At 33.1% G+C, this 15,494-nt stretch overlaps 2 protein-coding genes across 7 annotated transcripts; both read left to right on the forward strand.

Moving 5' to 3' along the window:
- The first annotated feature begins 272 nt into the window (after positions 1–272).
- Positions 273–11,133, forward strand: LOC104645841 (uncharacterized protein At4g18490). 6 transcript variants are annotated; one of them, XR_011214744.1, is made up of 17 exons: positions 278–600; positions 1,340–1,403; positions 1,867–1,993; positions 2,307–2,492; positions 2,631–3,587; positions 3,753–3,941; positions 4,006–4,134; positions 4,279–4,377; positions 4,831–5,013; positions 5,103–5,277; positions 5,523–5,587; positions 5,666–5,705; positions 5,824–6,000; positions 6,919–7,029; positions 7,126–7,203; positions 7,301–7,375; positions 7,540–11,133. XR_011214744.1 is itself a non-coding variant. In XM_010318493.4 (16 exons), exons 2-15 carry the CDS (start codon positions 1,340–1,342, stop codon positions 7,189–7,191), a joined length of 2,568 nt encoding a protein of 855 aa, XP_010316795.1. In that variant the 5' UTR covers positions 278–600; the 3' UTR covers positions 7,192–7,203; positions 7,301–11,133. The 6 variants fall into 6 exon arrangements, 4 of the variants coding, with proteins under 4 accessions (XP_019067842.1, XP_019067843.1, XP_010316795.1 ...); XM_010318493.4 differs by having other exon boundaries at positions 7,301–11,133; XM_010318494.4 differs by lacking the exon at positions 4,279–4,377 and having other exon boundaries at positions 7,301–11,133.
- Positions 10,456–11,133, forward strand: LOC104645840 (CLAVATA3/ESR (CLE)-related protein 2). Its single transcript, XM_069293636.1, has one exon. The coding sequence runs from the start codon at positions 10,456–10,458 to the stop codon at positions 10,675–10,677; it is 222 nt and encodes a 73-aa protein (XP_069149737.1). The 3' UTR covers positions 10,678–11,133.
- Positions 11,134–15,494: the final 4,361 nt, after the last annotated feature.

The raw sequence follows: 15,494 nt of genomic DNA on the forward strand, positions 1-15,494 counted from the left end.
TATAAATACAATAAATTTTTTACTCTTTAAATACAGAAATGGCATCGTATAACAAAAGAGTGTAATAGTTTTTGTATATGAAATTTAACGGAAATAACAATATCGTAAACAATAAAATTACTCTTTGAACCACTATACTTTTGTTTAATTGATTCTTACAAGGAAGAAACAACTCATATTAACTGTTAGTTTATCGATACAAATGTTTATAGTGATTTCAGAATTACAAAGAAGATATCGGAAGAATATTTTTGTTAGCTTATAAAAGAGGTGGACAATAATTGCTTGTAATTTCTTCTGCTAGTCCTTAAAAACAAATTTTCCAGCTATGGCAATTTAGATTCCTTCTTTGGCACATTCCGGAATAGAAATCCTTAATTTTGTTTGCCAATAATACCCTTAATTGTCCATCGATATAAACCCAATTTAGGCGCGAAACGATTATTATTTCGACCCCGAATTCTCTGTAGTCTCTATTCACTCCATATTTACACTAACGCAAAGCGAAAGCAAGCGATCGGGATTCGGAACCAAAGCATTGAATTCACCGGGAAAAGAAGCTGAAACCGTCTATTTCAATCCGTCGTTCACTTTCAACAGGTTTTGCAGATTCGTATAGTTTTTGCTTTTACTTCGATTTCTTCCGTATGTAGAAAACTGTGAAAATGTTTAATCGAGGAAATTTTGTGATGCATAATCAATTTTCGCATAATCTGAGCTGTGAATTTTTGTTTCAATTTGTAAATTTGGTGAATTGGTGAAGAGATCAACTCGTTCTTACTGAGACATTGATTTTAGCTGCATCATCAACAAATCCTCTATTTTCTGACAATTTTAGTTGGTGATTGATTTAAAAATCCATCAATTTATGTATGTTTTAGTCGACAGTTGTATGCGAAGATGATTAATCTACTTGAACAGCTCAGGAGAGAGGTGAATCCACGTGATTTAATTTCTCATAGCCTTGTCATCGAACCAGTACGTATAATTGGAAAAATTTTAAATCGCATTTTTCTTCTATTTTCCAGTTTATTCAATAGGATTTTCTTTTGCACTCATGAATTTATCATGTTATTTGGCTTCCTTAATTGGCAGGAAACTTAACTTCTGATCCTTGAACTCTATTCTATTAGTATCTCTAGGATTGGAAAAGAGGCATAAGACTACGAAAATATATGTTTGGTTCTCTTTTTATATCCTTTGCATTGAGAAAGCAAACTCTGTCCACATTCAAATAGTTTCTGGAATATTCGTTTCTTGTTTGGTTGGATTTCGTAGCACTTTGTTATTCCTTTGAGAGCCTGCAGCAGTTAACTACAAAACCATTCTTTCTGTGCAGATGGCAGAAACACAGAAGAGAGCATCCTCGACTGTCAAAGCAAAAGAAAACAACTCGTTACTTGGTATTTACCATTCGTTTTGGGTTCCTACTAGGGCTCTAACCTTTTTGTACCATTAGAAACTGAAAAGTGCTTTTCTTAAAACTTAAACACATCCGATTTCAACATTAATTACCTACTAAAACAGATAGCTTCCTTCAACAGAATGTTATGTAATACCAAATCTGTTTTAGTCAATATTACAGAGACAATCAAGATGAGATTCACATCACTGATCCATCAGTACTTGGTGTACCAGAGACATTTCAGATAATTAGCTTTCTTAAAATGAGAATGCCACGAACAACAGATATTGGGTGACATCCTTCAAAATGGGAATGCTACATTGAAGCATAATTTCTGTAAAAGATAGTTATCGACAAGTTTTTACTTATCCACATCTTGAGTAGTGCAGTTATTAAATCAGTAGTAATTTGTTAATGTCCTTGTGTCTTGAATAATTGCTGTTCACATTATGTTATGACAGATCTGGATATTGGAAATGACTTTCTTAAGTCGTTCAAATCAGTGTCTATGGGAGAAGATGATGCAATGGATTTCGACTTTGGGCCTATATCCAAGAACAAGAAAAAGACATTCAACTTTGACAAAGAGTAAACCCTGCATAGCCTTGTTTCTATTTTTGATTGCATAATTAGTTTATTTGCTAAGCTACTGTATCAAATACTCATATTCATGATTTTTATTTTACTCGTATATTACCTTTTTTATTGTGTACTTGGATCTAAGGTTTCTGTCATTAACTTGCAAGTCTATTTGTCTGCCTCTCTTAACGGTGCTGTTCTATGTTATAATTTGCAGTACTTTTTGATAAACAATTTTCCAGACTTGATTCAGGACAAGCTAAAGAATGTAGAATAACGGAGAAATGATATGTTGCTTACATTGACATTGAACTTTCTTCAGGGATATGGATTTCACTCTTGATACTGATTTCGGGAAGATTTCGTCCTTCAACGTTGACATGTCAGAATTTGATATATATCCCCCAAGTAAAAAGGATCAAAAATCAAAGGAGACATCAAAAGAAGAATCCACTGTTGCTGTCAACAAAAAGAAAGGAGATGGCTTCAATTTTTCATTTGATTTTGAGTATGTACTACCTTTGGTGGTCCTTTATATTCTGTTCTGTATTTATCTAAGGCGTAAATTATGCTTCAGTTCATCAAAACATGACTCAGTAGTTCTATTTGTACCTAAGTGGAGTATCCCCTCCTGTGTTTGGTTCAGGTTGGATAATTTCAGGTTTGGGTCAAGTCAGGAGAGTAATGGCAAAGCGAAGAACAACCAAGAAAAGGATTGTTTCAATTTTGGATCAAGCCAGGAGAGAGAGAAGGCAAAGAACAACCAAGAAAAGGATTGTTTCAGTTTTGGATCGAGCCAGGAGAGTAGAGAAAAGGCAAAGAACAACAAAGAAAAGGATTATTTTAGTTTTGGATCAAGCCAGGAGAGTAGAGAAAAGGCAAAGAACAACAAAGAAAAGGAATTTTCATCTTCTAAGAGAAGTGGTAATGAAGGCTCTGGAAGTCATCTGAATAAAGACATTGGTTTGTTAGAGGAGGGGACAGTTCAGAAACACACTGCATCAGAGGCCAGGGTGACTTCAATTGTCGATTCTCATATTGACATAGATAAAAGTCATGGCACCACAAAACATAGTTTATCTTCAAACAATACTATGAGCAACAATGAAATTTTAAAATTGCAATCTGCTGGCTATGAAGTTTCACTGGAAAAAGAGAAAAGTTTATTACAAGAAAAAATATCCACCAGCACTCGTGAAACAGTTTGCCAAGTAGAGGAGGGATCATCTTTGATATCACAGAGTGAATCAAGGAGGAATAATTCTTCAAGTTTGCAGGAACATGTTAATTCTGTGGCTGCGGATGTTAGTCTCTTAGGTGTAGGAACAGATTCTAACAAAGGGGTGCTTTTGGACTCTGACACAAACTATGATAAGTCAGTTTTAGAAAATTTCTCTTTGGAAGATGTGGCAACCTCAATGAAAGATGCTAGTGATAGGAGAAACTTTGACAGTGATAAGCACGTTTTGATGACCAACAAGGACAGGACTGAGACACATTCCAACAGTATGTCAAATGCTACTGAAGAAAAAATGCGAGACATGAAAGTCTGTAACAACATTCAGAGCCCAACTTCAGAGCCTTCTGCATCCTCGTTAAGCAAGTAGGTCAATATAGACCATCTCCCTTTTATTTATTCAGCATTACTGTCCAGGATTTCTAACTTGGAAACTGTAGGGCTTAGCTACTGCACAGAATGGTGTAAATAAGTATCTGTCATGCATTTTATGATACTGTGGTGCACTTGCTTTCTCTGAAATTGTCACAGAATAGTAGCTGAAAAATTGACAGTAGAGAAAAGAAGAGAAACTGGTGTCATCAGGTCAAAGTTTTTTATGCCATCAATTAAACCTGCAGCACAGATGCAGACAACAACATCACTGACTGAGACAAATGTTTCTGCATTTAGTAACAAAAGAATTGGCCCCATACCACAGAGTCGTCCAGCTGAAATAATGTAAGCCGATGGAATAAACTAGTCGAAATTTTGTAGACAGTGTATATGATATAATCTAATACAGATCTCAAGATAACAAAGATGATGACACTGGGAGCAAGGCTGGTTTTGCCTCAGATTCTAGATCTCTACCAAAGATTAACCCTCTTCAGACAGGAAGTCAGGAGGGATGCCAAGTTTTAGGGACTTCTATGTAAGTTTTTGGTTACTTACTTTTTGTATCATGCTTAATTTCCAAGTTTCATTTTACTTTACCTGGCCGTAGTTTCATGGTAACTGCAAAAATACTAACTTCTGTTGTTGATAATCCAACGTCATCGTAATAATAATACTTTAGCAAGGGCTCCCAGGCGGATGCTGCGAAAAACATAAAAACATCGACCGCCAAATCTGCTCCCCAGAAAAGCAAAGCAAGCAGTAAAGTTCTTACTTTCAGGTTTTTCCCCTCTGATTGATGCTTCCAACCAGATATGCCGTCGAATTCACCTTGTAAAATGTTTGACATGCATATATGACTATTCCTCACCATACATGGAATGCTTAGCTGATTATGTTGCTTAGTGTATATGGCAACTACTGTTTCTGTTTGGACACCTGCACTATAAAGAGTTAATATATTGATCTGATCTATTTGATTTTTCTCTCTTAAGCTAGTCATGCTTGATGCATATGGAAATCATTTCAACCAAAATTATTAGTAATACAAGATATTGTTTGGCAGACTCAGAAGATTAAGAAGTCGTCTTATTTGTTATGAATGATAATTCCATATTTCTAAGCCATATATACGACACTCTGATATTGTGCTTGATTCCAGTCAAATGTCTCTCTTGATCAATGAAAATAGAAACATTTTCTAACCCAAAAATCTTTGACATGTTTCCTACAGTTCTGGGGTAAATCTTCCAAGCAAAACTCAACAGATAGCTGCATCCGTCCCATGCAGCATAGCCATTCCAAGGAACATAGCTCCGATTCCAACTGCAAAGAGCACTCTCAACCAAGGAGACAAAACACTTCCAATTAAAGCTGCCAGGAATCTTCTAGAGACATCTCGCTTAAAAATTTCAGCGTACAATACTATTTTTCTTTCAAATTCTTCAAAAATACGCCTTCTCATATTTCTGCAAGCTGTCAATCAATCACATGTATCACATGCAGAAAACTTGGTACAAATCCTGATACACCTCAGACAGTGTTGCAAAAAAATTTGAAGTCCTCAAAAACTGTGGACCAGCATGGTGGGTTTAAAGCTATTTTACAAGCCAAAGACAATTTCAAAGAGACGCTGAAGCAAACACCTGTTTACTTGTCTATGAAGAGGAAAGTATCAGAGGTCTGTTTTCCTTCCTTTTTTTTTTGATAAAGTTAAAGTTGTATTCTTCAGCATTAAGGGTATGCTGGTTACCTCCAAAAAGTTTCAAGCTAAAACCATAATTACATTGATCCTAGGAAATCTACAAGCATTAAGGTCTGCTTTCCTTTTCTCCACCACTTTCCCTTGCAAAAGGAGCAACTTATCTGCATAGTTACACAACCACTATGGGACATCTTTGACATTTGTGATAGCATTTAATGCAGACAAATTCAGATTTCATGATCCTACTTCCATCAAAGCGTCTTGCACAATCACCCAATGGAAGCAGGTTTTTCTATAAAATTAGTTAGTTTCCAACTTTTCATCAAGCTGAATGTAGGCATGATTACTCCTCAATATTCTACAGGGGATCCTCTGAAGGTACAGAAAGTATATTCAACAAACAGGTGATTGGTAGAAAAGGAACAGATATATATGTTTGACATAGTTTTGCAAGTGCTTCACTATATTGGAATCTAAAAGCATGTCAACATTTTAAATATCTTCACCATTCTTCACTGATAGGTTAATGACCATGATCATTCTGTAAATGGTAATAAGACAATCGAACATGAAGATTGTCAAATCTCTTTACGTGATGTTCCTACGAGGATGAACACCAAAGAGTTAGGAAGCCCTTCTGTGATAGAAGATGAGGACAACATAAAGAAGGCTCAGACTTTGTCAAAGGATCTTGAAGATGTAAGCAGTGCTTCCCACTATTTTTTATTCGCCCTTGTTTTCTATTTCTGGTTTAGTATGAGCATCTTTTCAAATAACTCATGAAGTAATCACTGCCACCAATTTTGAAAAAAAGATAAATGCTTGTTCAGCCAGTATTTTTGTACTCTAAACAAATAACCAGACAACAAAAAGTTCATATTTTAAGCTTCTCTGAGAATTAGGTGCATGATACCACCTTCCCATTTTATATTGGCTACATGAACAAGAAAAAGGCATTCTCTCTCAACTTGTTTTCTGTTGGTAATTTTGACTTGTCCTTGTTGGTCCTTGAAATTGTTACAGTAGTTCCTTTTAGGTTTATATCTTTGGATTTAAATTTTCTTAAAATTCTTAGCATTGTATCAATCCTAGCTATTGAGTTCCACCTTAGTGAAAACTTTCAGTATGCTTTTGAAAGCAGGGTCTGTTTTCACTTCACCCCAGTAGTCCAAGAAGCATCCATAAATTTGACAAAGAAAAAGAAGAGACGAACTACAAGACATTTTTGACTGTTATGTCTGATTTTGTTGGTGGGCTAATGTATCTCTTATATTGGTGGAACATAATAGTATCCCAAATCAGTTGGTTGATGCAATAATTAGTGTCCTAGGCTCCTAGCCTACTCTTGTTTTAATGCTTTTAAGCGGATAATAGAAGTCCAAACATTACGGGTGTGCAAGAATTCTTCAGTCTTCAACTTAGCTTCTTTTTCATTCTAGCTAACAACAATTTGTTCTTAGGTGAGGCCAGGACCTGAGGCATGATATGGGAGACTGTCTTCAACTTAGCTCCTTTTCCTCTGTGCTAACAACAATTTGTTCTTTATTGAGGCCTGGACCTGAGGCATGGGACTGGAGACTGTCATTGCTGGCTAATAATAGTTTATTGTGTTTGCAGATATGCAACATGCTGAGAAAAAAGCAAGAGGAGGCAAAAGAACTATTAGTTCGAGCTGTTGTGAACAACAATAAGCTGCTTCTGCTTAACCATCCAATTTATAGAGAGAAGATATCCTTATTACTGACCTACTGTCGTGCCACTTCCTTTTCACAATTTCAATTCTCTATTTAAAAATAAGTTGTGTATGCCTTCACCCCTTAAAACATACACAGGGTTCAGAAATTTGCTGCTGAATTGATGACGAGGAATCACCAAATAGAATCACAATAAGACAACATAGAGGTATTTTTCTCCTATGTGTGTTACACCCCACGAAAAGGACTTGAGTAAAGATATTGAACACAAACCTTACTGCTTTGTTTGTCATCCCTGGTTCCAGTTCTGTAGTTTCAGGCGGAGTCTGCTGCATGTTCAAATGCAGTCGCGGAGAATCTTTTTTCTTTGCTTTCCTCAGGTGAAGAAGCATTGATTACACAAATGTAAAAGAAGACTTTTGCTGATAACAAACTAAAATGGTTACTCTCAGAGGCAGATCTTCCCGCTGAAGGGAAATCAAACTTCTACTAAATTTCAAGTACCCCACATACATTTGGCATCTAATAATATGTCCATGTACAGGTGTGGGCAGTCTGCTTATACTGAGAGCACCAGAAGATATTGAACCTCTTGTTAGTCTTTACACAATTTTGTGATTCTTTACAGCTTCCTTCTCTTGGGCACCTTATAAAGACACACCAAATGAGATATCTGTCTTCTATTACTACCTATATGTGATTCATTTCCAAATACAGGTCAATAGCCCAAGATCTGAAGTAACTCTTAACAGTATGAGCTAAAAGTTGAACTTATGACGAGTAACAGGCTAAAACACTGAGGGGGGAGTAAGATAACAGTTCTAAATTCTAAAGGCATACATTTTATGAAATTACTTCTTGTCGGAAAAAAATGAAACTGCCCTATCTTGAGCTGAATTGTCTTTGGGCTTATACACTTGGGCCTCTATTATTTCTAAGTTCTGACCTACGCAAGTTCATTCAGAGGAGGAGTAGGATTAATATTCGGGTGTAACTAGGACTCTTCATGTAAATAATCTACCTTGCAATTATTTTAGTATTTATCTTTTAGAGTTAGTATTTATCATTAGGATTTATATTCGGATGTAACTAGAACTCCTCATGTAAATAATCTACCTTGTAATTGTCTATAGTACTTATCTTTTAGAGTTAGTATTTATCATTAGGATTCTTTTTGTATAAAGAGATAGCTTCTCTGTACAGTCGAGGATCAAGAAATACAAAGCAAAATTTATTCTTCTAGTCGATCTCTAAATGTTTTTTCATTACTTAAAATGGAATCAGAGCAGTCTCTAGAAAATTTTTATGAACTATCGAGTTTGCTTGGTATTTTTTTTACCTCAAGTGACCAACTTGTCATACTGTGGAGCTGTAGGTGGCATATTTTGTTTTTTACAAAAATAAGAGGTAGTATGTGGTAAGAAATAAGGTATGACGTTGGATCATACCTTTCTAAATCTTGTTGTAGGAGAAAGAGGCTTCCCTTTGCAAAGTTGAAGGAAACAAGAGTTGAGAAGACTAATGAAAAATCAATTACTATTAGTCTCCCATGATTAATATTACAATGAGACCATAGTTCCTCTATGGAGATCTTTTTTCCTGATTAAACCCCATCTTAAAAAAAAGAGAAGAAAAATGAAACTTGGTTGGGGGAATAAGCAAAATGGAAACTAGTACGTTGGCCATAGGCTTGTTGTTGAGAGAATTATATGCTAATCCTCACTTTATTAGAGTATGATGTCAATCAGATAGCTATAACACTGGTTGCAGTTAAAGCATTCTTAAAGTTGGTTTATCATTGTTAGGTCAAAAGTGTGGAGGCAACTAATAGATTAGGTATACATAATTTTCAACGCTAGGTCTTTCTTAAGTAAACTGGAGCCACTGTCCATCGTATCGTGGAGCTGATAGTTTTTTTCTGTATATTGAGGTGAATTTAAGGCAAGTATTTTAAATTCAATTGAACTTTAGCTCGAATTATGTATATATGCGCATGTAAAAAAAAAATTAAAATGTACAAATATAATGAGACTATGGTCATTCTGAACTTCTTACTTTGGATCTTCGATTCAACTACATGACCATTTAATGCGTTGAGTAATTTTTTTAATTTTGACTAAGGATTATAGGTTTTTTGCAAGAGAAACAGGGGTATCAGGAATGAGTCTCTGTTAGTTAAAGAAGGCAGCTATTATCTGCTGATAAGATTGATTTTGGCTGAATCTAAGTATCGACAGGACATTCTTTAATCAGCGTGCTTTATCAAAATTTGACTTTTTTTTTATTCTTTGGACATGAAATGGTAGAAAAAAGAGTCTTAAATTTTGAACAAGAAAATTATCCGAATTTAGACAACTTCATATTACCAAGGACATGATCGTAGATAGGTGGCCGTGGAGGTCATGTATAAGCATAGAAGGTTAAAAGATATTGTTGTCTTGTTTTTCGAGGGCTTAGGCTTGTTGGTGTTTGTCGGAGTACTAGCCGAATTCTTGTAGTTCTTGCTTTTGATACCTATCATTATATGTTTATTGTGTTTAAGTTACTGCGCTATTTTGTTGTTGTTCTTATTCCTTTCTACTATTTCTCTTATTAGTTTTTATGTTGTTTCACTGTTTTTTCTTCTTTTCTATAGCTGTATATCCTGTACTTGAGCCAAGGGTCTTTGGTAGTACTACGACATGCACATACCTCTACCCCCATTGTGGGATTTCACTGGATATGTTGTTGTTGTAAGATTATCTGAATACATAATTCGAATAATATGCTACAAAGATCTTGAATTATTTTTTTTTATCTAATCCACAACTTTGCTATTGATGTTGAGATGCTGTTTTCATCTTAGTTCCTATTGGCTTTTGCATTAAGTAAATCTCTCTTCTTTTTTGCTGCTTGGCTCACTATATCTGTATGAGTTTCATGTTTATCAGAAATACCAGTCCATTAGGTATCATATATCTGCTTATAAATTGGTTGTTGACGTATAATAAACCGTTCAGCCAATGAACTTAATTCTATCCCCATCAGCATCTATTCAAATTAGATGAATTCCCTGCTGTATATTCACTATTTTTATCAAAGTCATCCTCCATAATCCCTACATGTGGTCCTCACTAAATCTTTATTCATGGCCCAAAAAAGCAAATTTATAACCTTTTAAAATAAGCTGACACAAAGAGAGTTGACATTTTCCTAGGTATCGCTTGAGAAAGAATAAACTTATAATTTCATAAATGGACAATGCAGACCCCATGCCTTAACATTACTGGATAGTGAAAATTGTTTGGATAAAAATAAAGACAAAAACATTGTGCTTCTTGAATCAGTTTCCTCTAACTAAAGGTCTACAAATGTATAAAAAAATTATGGAACATAACGAGTAGTCACAGCAAGAAATGTATATATAATGGGACTGATCTCTAGCTGTTGTGAAACACTCTGGCTAGTTGCATATTCTTGAATGATAAATACAATGTCTAAGTTCAAGTATTTATCTTGCATTATTTTGCTATTGCTTTCGTCTGCATTACTCGAGGCTCGCCCCATAAGGTCTATTAGGATTGCCAGGGAAGCGTTGGAGGAACAATTCGAAAGAGAGAAGGCGAAAGTTGGCGCACACGAGTGGCCTCAGCGAGTGAGTCCAGGAGGACCTGACCCTCATCACCATTTTAAAAACAACTAATCAGAAAGTTGTAGTCTTGCCAAGACTGAGTAAGAACTAGGGAAGTAAAAATCAAGATTAATCGATCCTCCCTACATCCTAGCGTCCATATTAATCTATGTTACTCAAATCCTTCAAAAATGTCATCGGGTGTGTGTTGGATGCTCCAAAAGTAAATGCATTTTTGGAGGATCTGACATGTGTGCCGCTGCATTTTTGAATGTACAAAAAAACGAGTTTTTTTGGGGATTAGTATGAAAATTCACAAGAAACTTGTTTTTCTGCAAATTTTCATACTAGTTCTCAAGAAAATCTTCATCCCCATGTAATTCACAGTTTTCTTGTAGTGACAAGTGACATAGTCCAAAACTGGCTCAGTATGTGTCTAGATACAGTGTGTGATTATAGTTACTAACAAGGAATGTTTTTTTTTCCTTCTGTATAATAATAATAATATGATCTGATGGTTTTTGAACATTTCCCTTTTGTATTGCTTTTTACGTTAAATATTCTAAACTCAGAATGATTTCTCTTTATATTGCTGAATTAATCAATTCTGATCTTTGTGACTGAAAAAATAATACATTCAAGAATTTAACTAACAGCTGCTGATACTAACTTTCGAATTTGATCCAAGTAGGAATTCAAAATAAAAGAAGGGAGTATCAAATTATCTGATGCTATATTACACCACTAGATACAAAAGTCCGGACAAGTTCAGCTCAATATATATTATTTTATTTATTTTAATTTTATAATTTTGTTATAACTTATTGTTATAATTTTTTTAATGTAAATTTTAAATAATATATATGGCATAATGTGATATTTTAAAAATTTTAATTTGCAAGCCGCAGCAATAATCTTATTATGACTAAATTATTGTAAAAATTTAAGAAATCTCATACTGTAATTCAATAATCTTATTATGACTAAATTATTGTAAAAATTTAAGAAATCTCATACTGTAATTCAATAATTCAATAATTATACTTTGTCCCTACAAATTTAGTATTTACTAAAAATCCCTTAAAATTTTTGTGTCGTGATACTTTAGACTCTGGTGATACATGATAAATTTAAACTGTTAAGAAAAAAATGGGGAAAAAACAGTACATTTAAACTTGTTAACTAAAATAGCTTAATTTACGGTAACAGATCATTAATCAGCATTAAATTAGCACGTAATTGAATATTAATTTCAAATTTTGAAAATCAAAGATTATATCATCTATTTTGAATACAATTTTCAAAACCGCATGATACATAGAAAACATTATGATACACAGCAAATTCATGTATCAATGCATCGTCTAAAACACTATACACACTGATTCAAAATGTATCAGCAAGCACACTTGATGGATTCAAAATGTATCAATGCATCATCTAAAACACTATACACACTTCATGTATCAATCCATCGTCTAAAACACTATACACACTGATTCAAAATGTATCAGCAAGCACACTTGATGGCGCAGTTATTGAAATTAATCACTGAAACATTATAAAAATTTACGATAAAAATTTGAAATAATTTCAGATTGAGTTAGTAGGTTTCTTTTTTTAACATTAAAGACAAAAAGGAACAGATTGATTTTTCAAAGAGTTCAAAACTATAAACAAATATATATAATTTAAAACTCTTATATAGAGAAGAATTAAGAAGAAAAATTGAGATCGTCTGTGATAATTGGGTCAGCATCGACCCAATTTTCAGCAAAATCATCAACTTGGATTTGATCAAGCACAAGTACTAATCTCATGGCAAAGGCACAATCAAACCCAGGCTTTATTGAGAGAGAGAAAACGTCTTTTCCAAGCACCACAAGAGCACAAGCATCCAATTTTCAGAAATTTCAAATTTTTTAAATTTTGAAATTCAAAATTTCATATTAAATGTTGTGAAACATTTTTAATTAAAATTAATAATTCAAAATTCAAAAAGTGGAAGATTGAGTGTTTTAGTGGAGAAAAAATAGGTATGATATGGGGAAGTGTGTGTTATAGGAGAGAGAAGACTATATATCTCTAAACTTCTACTAAAATTAAAAAAAAGGGAATTATGTAATATTTAAAAAAAGAAGGAAAAATTAGAGAATATTAAACTTATAGTTGTGTATTTAAGTTATATTTTCTAAATTATTCTCGAACTCAAATTTTATTTCCGGAAGCACTCGCACGGGTCGACCAAGATGTGTGTCCCGTATATTAGTAGTGGATATAGAAGTAGTGGATACACAAATAGTATAAAAAAAAAAAATTATCTGGCAACTTTAGATACTAAATAAATAAATAAACATTAGGTGATTGCCTATGAAAAGTGAATCTATAACTGAAAAATAACAAAGTAAATAACGGTAATGTGTGAAAAAAAAAATTCCTGGTGATTTCCATAAATAGGATCTTCAGGTATCACTATTTTAATACGTTAAGTAATGAAAAAGTCTAATATTAGTAAAATTAATAAGTTTATTCTCCTCATAAGTATTAGATAATCTTCTTTCCTCTTGAGAGTGAGTTAAAATTTAAATTAATAACCTAATTTTATATGATATCAAAAGTATAATTTCCTTTTATCTTACTCGATATTGAATTTTCAAAAATTCAAATTTATTCATGCATTAAATGTCATGATTTCTTATTTGATATTGGAAAAAGCTTTTCTTAACAAGAAGTTATAGCGATGAGGATCATTTGAAGAAAAAAGTTTATCCGCTCCGGGTATTTATATCAAGCCAATATAAAATGTATCATTACGTGATTTAACAAAGTAAAATGAATTATAAATTTAAATACACGACACATATATATTAGCTTAGTATAAATGTCCGATTCGAATAAATTTTACCCTCATATCAAACATTTTGTAATTACTGTCAGAGATTTTAGTCAAAATTATGACAATCACCGCAATTTGTTACAAAATAATTTTAACACCACATTTTTGTTTCAAAATTGTTGCAAATCAACTATATATTTGATATACAATCTTCTAATGTTAGTCCAAATTAATCAGAAATAAGTAATAAATATTCAATTTTTTAAAATTCCTGACGAATATATGCATATATGTTTGCACAACTTTTCTTAACGAAAAACCAAAAATTAAACACCAATCTTTTAATTGTGGCCTTTCTTTCCCTTAAATTGGAGGACCTAGGGCCAGGGATGGACTCTTTCGAAGCATTGAAGGGGCATAAATGATAGGGATAAGTGACCATTTCCTCAAAGATCCTTTATATAAAGCTAAGACACTTTAATTTGTTGATACATATATTATTTTATCACTGAGATCCTAAGATTTGACTATTATTATGGAAGATCAGGCTTAATTAATTGATGATTAAGGATTAATTTCAGATGCACGCCTGAGCACTTTGCTTTAATCCTACTGGAAACTTATAAAGCAAGGGCATTGCACATTAATACATTCCTTGTTGGGATATTACTTTTAAATTTTCTTTTTGCTCTTATACTTATCTCTACAACATCCTCTTCTTTGAATATTTTGACGTATTGCTTTACTCAATGAATTATTATTATTGTTAGGTAATTTGTAATGACGTATTTTTGCAAAGTCATAATTTCTCTTAGATTGAAATAATCAAATTTGTGTAAAAGCTAACAGAGATTTTTATATAATGACGCTTGGGTAATAGCTAAGATAAGAGTTGATTACAATGTAAGAAAAATAGTATTTTAATGATAATTAATTAATATGAATATGAATAAAAACTGCTAAAACTTTTATCATTATTAATTAATTGTCATTTGATTTAATAGTGCTATAAATTTTAGAAATATTTATAAAGAATATTATTTATTTTAAAAAAATATTTGACGATAACGAATAAATTATAATTATTAATGTCATTCCTGGTAATAGCAAGTGGTGGTACCAGAGGCGGATCCAAAGTTAGGAGTTTGAGAATTCTAAATCAATTCTGTTTGAAGGTTCATATGTTAATATACATGTATTTATTTAATTTTTTAATACAAATATAGGATCTAAAAAAACTAATGGATTCGGTCATATTCATAAATCTCACTCAACTCTGCCTCTAAATGATACCCGATTTTAATTAAAAGCCGCAATGTTTATCATAGGAAGTTGTCAACATATATATCTAACTGTTAGTTGTCACTTGTCAATTGGGGCTTAAAAGCTCTTCACTTTTGTGCTTATTAATCTCTTCTACTAAAATAAACATCAAATAATTAATTGATATCACGATTGCGTTCTTTGACTTGTATAAATTGACAATATTAGTACAGTAATTGTCAAAAAAGCAGCAAATCAACTATATGATGTGATTGTGACATGGATTAGCACCATCTTTCACATACCGGAAATGCCACACATAATCTAATTAATGTAATGTAATGCCATTTTTTTTCCTTATTATTGTTATAATTTGACCAACGAGGTTATAAGAATTTTTAATTGATTTTGTTTGGGATTTTGTGTTTGATCCATTGAGATTCTGGGCCACGTCTTGAAGGTCGGTCACTATCCACCATTGACATTAAAGAGCACACGATGTTAGGAATTTTGTTATGAATCAGCCTCGGCCCAATGTAATGTTGCACAACTAGTTATTGAGTAGAGAAGAAGCAACGTAACTGAAAGGCCTTCACAAAGGTTGATTCGGGATCCATACACAATTAAATGCTAGCTAAAAGGGATAACGGATGAGAAAGAAGGATTTACGCATCTCCTTTTTGTGAGTTTCGTTGTTGAGTTTGAATTGCGTTGATCTTGTTGTTGGATTTATTACAAATTTTCACTCAGTATTATATTAGAACATCGATCTATGACCATTAATTATATA

Source organism: Solanum lycopersicum, chromosome 2 (genome assembly GCF_036512215.1).
Source record: "Solanum lycopersicum chromosome 2, SLM_r2.1".
Classification (NCBI taxonomy): Eukaryota; Viridiplantae; Streptophyta; class Magnoliopsida; order Solanales; family Solanaceae; genus Solanum; species Solanum lycopersicum.

Coding starts and splice junctions, on each gene's coding strand:
- LOC104645841 (XM_010318493.4), top strand. CDS start 1,340: ATGGCAGAAACACAGAAGAGAGCATCCTCGACTGTCAAAGCAAAAGAA. Junction 2,493..2,630: donor AATTTTTCATTTGATTTTGA/GTATGTACTACC, acceptor TGTTTGGTTCAG/GTTGGATAATTTCAGGTTTG. Junction 5,588..5,665: donor CAATCACCCAATGGAAGCAG/GTTTTTCTATAA, acceptor AATATTCTACAG/GGGATCCTCTGAAGGTACAG.
- LOC104645840 (XM_069293636.1), top strand. CDS start 10,456: ATGATAAATACAATGTCTAAGTTCAAGTATTTATCTTGCATTATTTTG.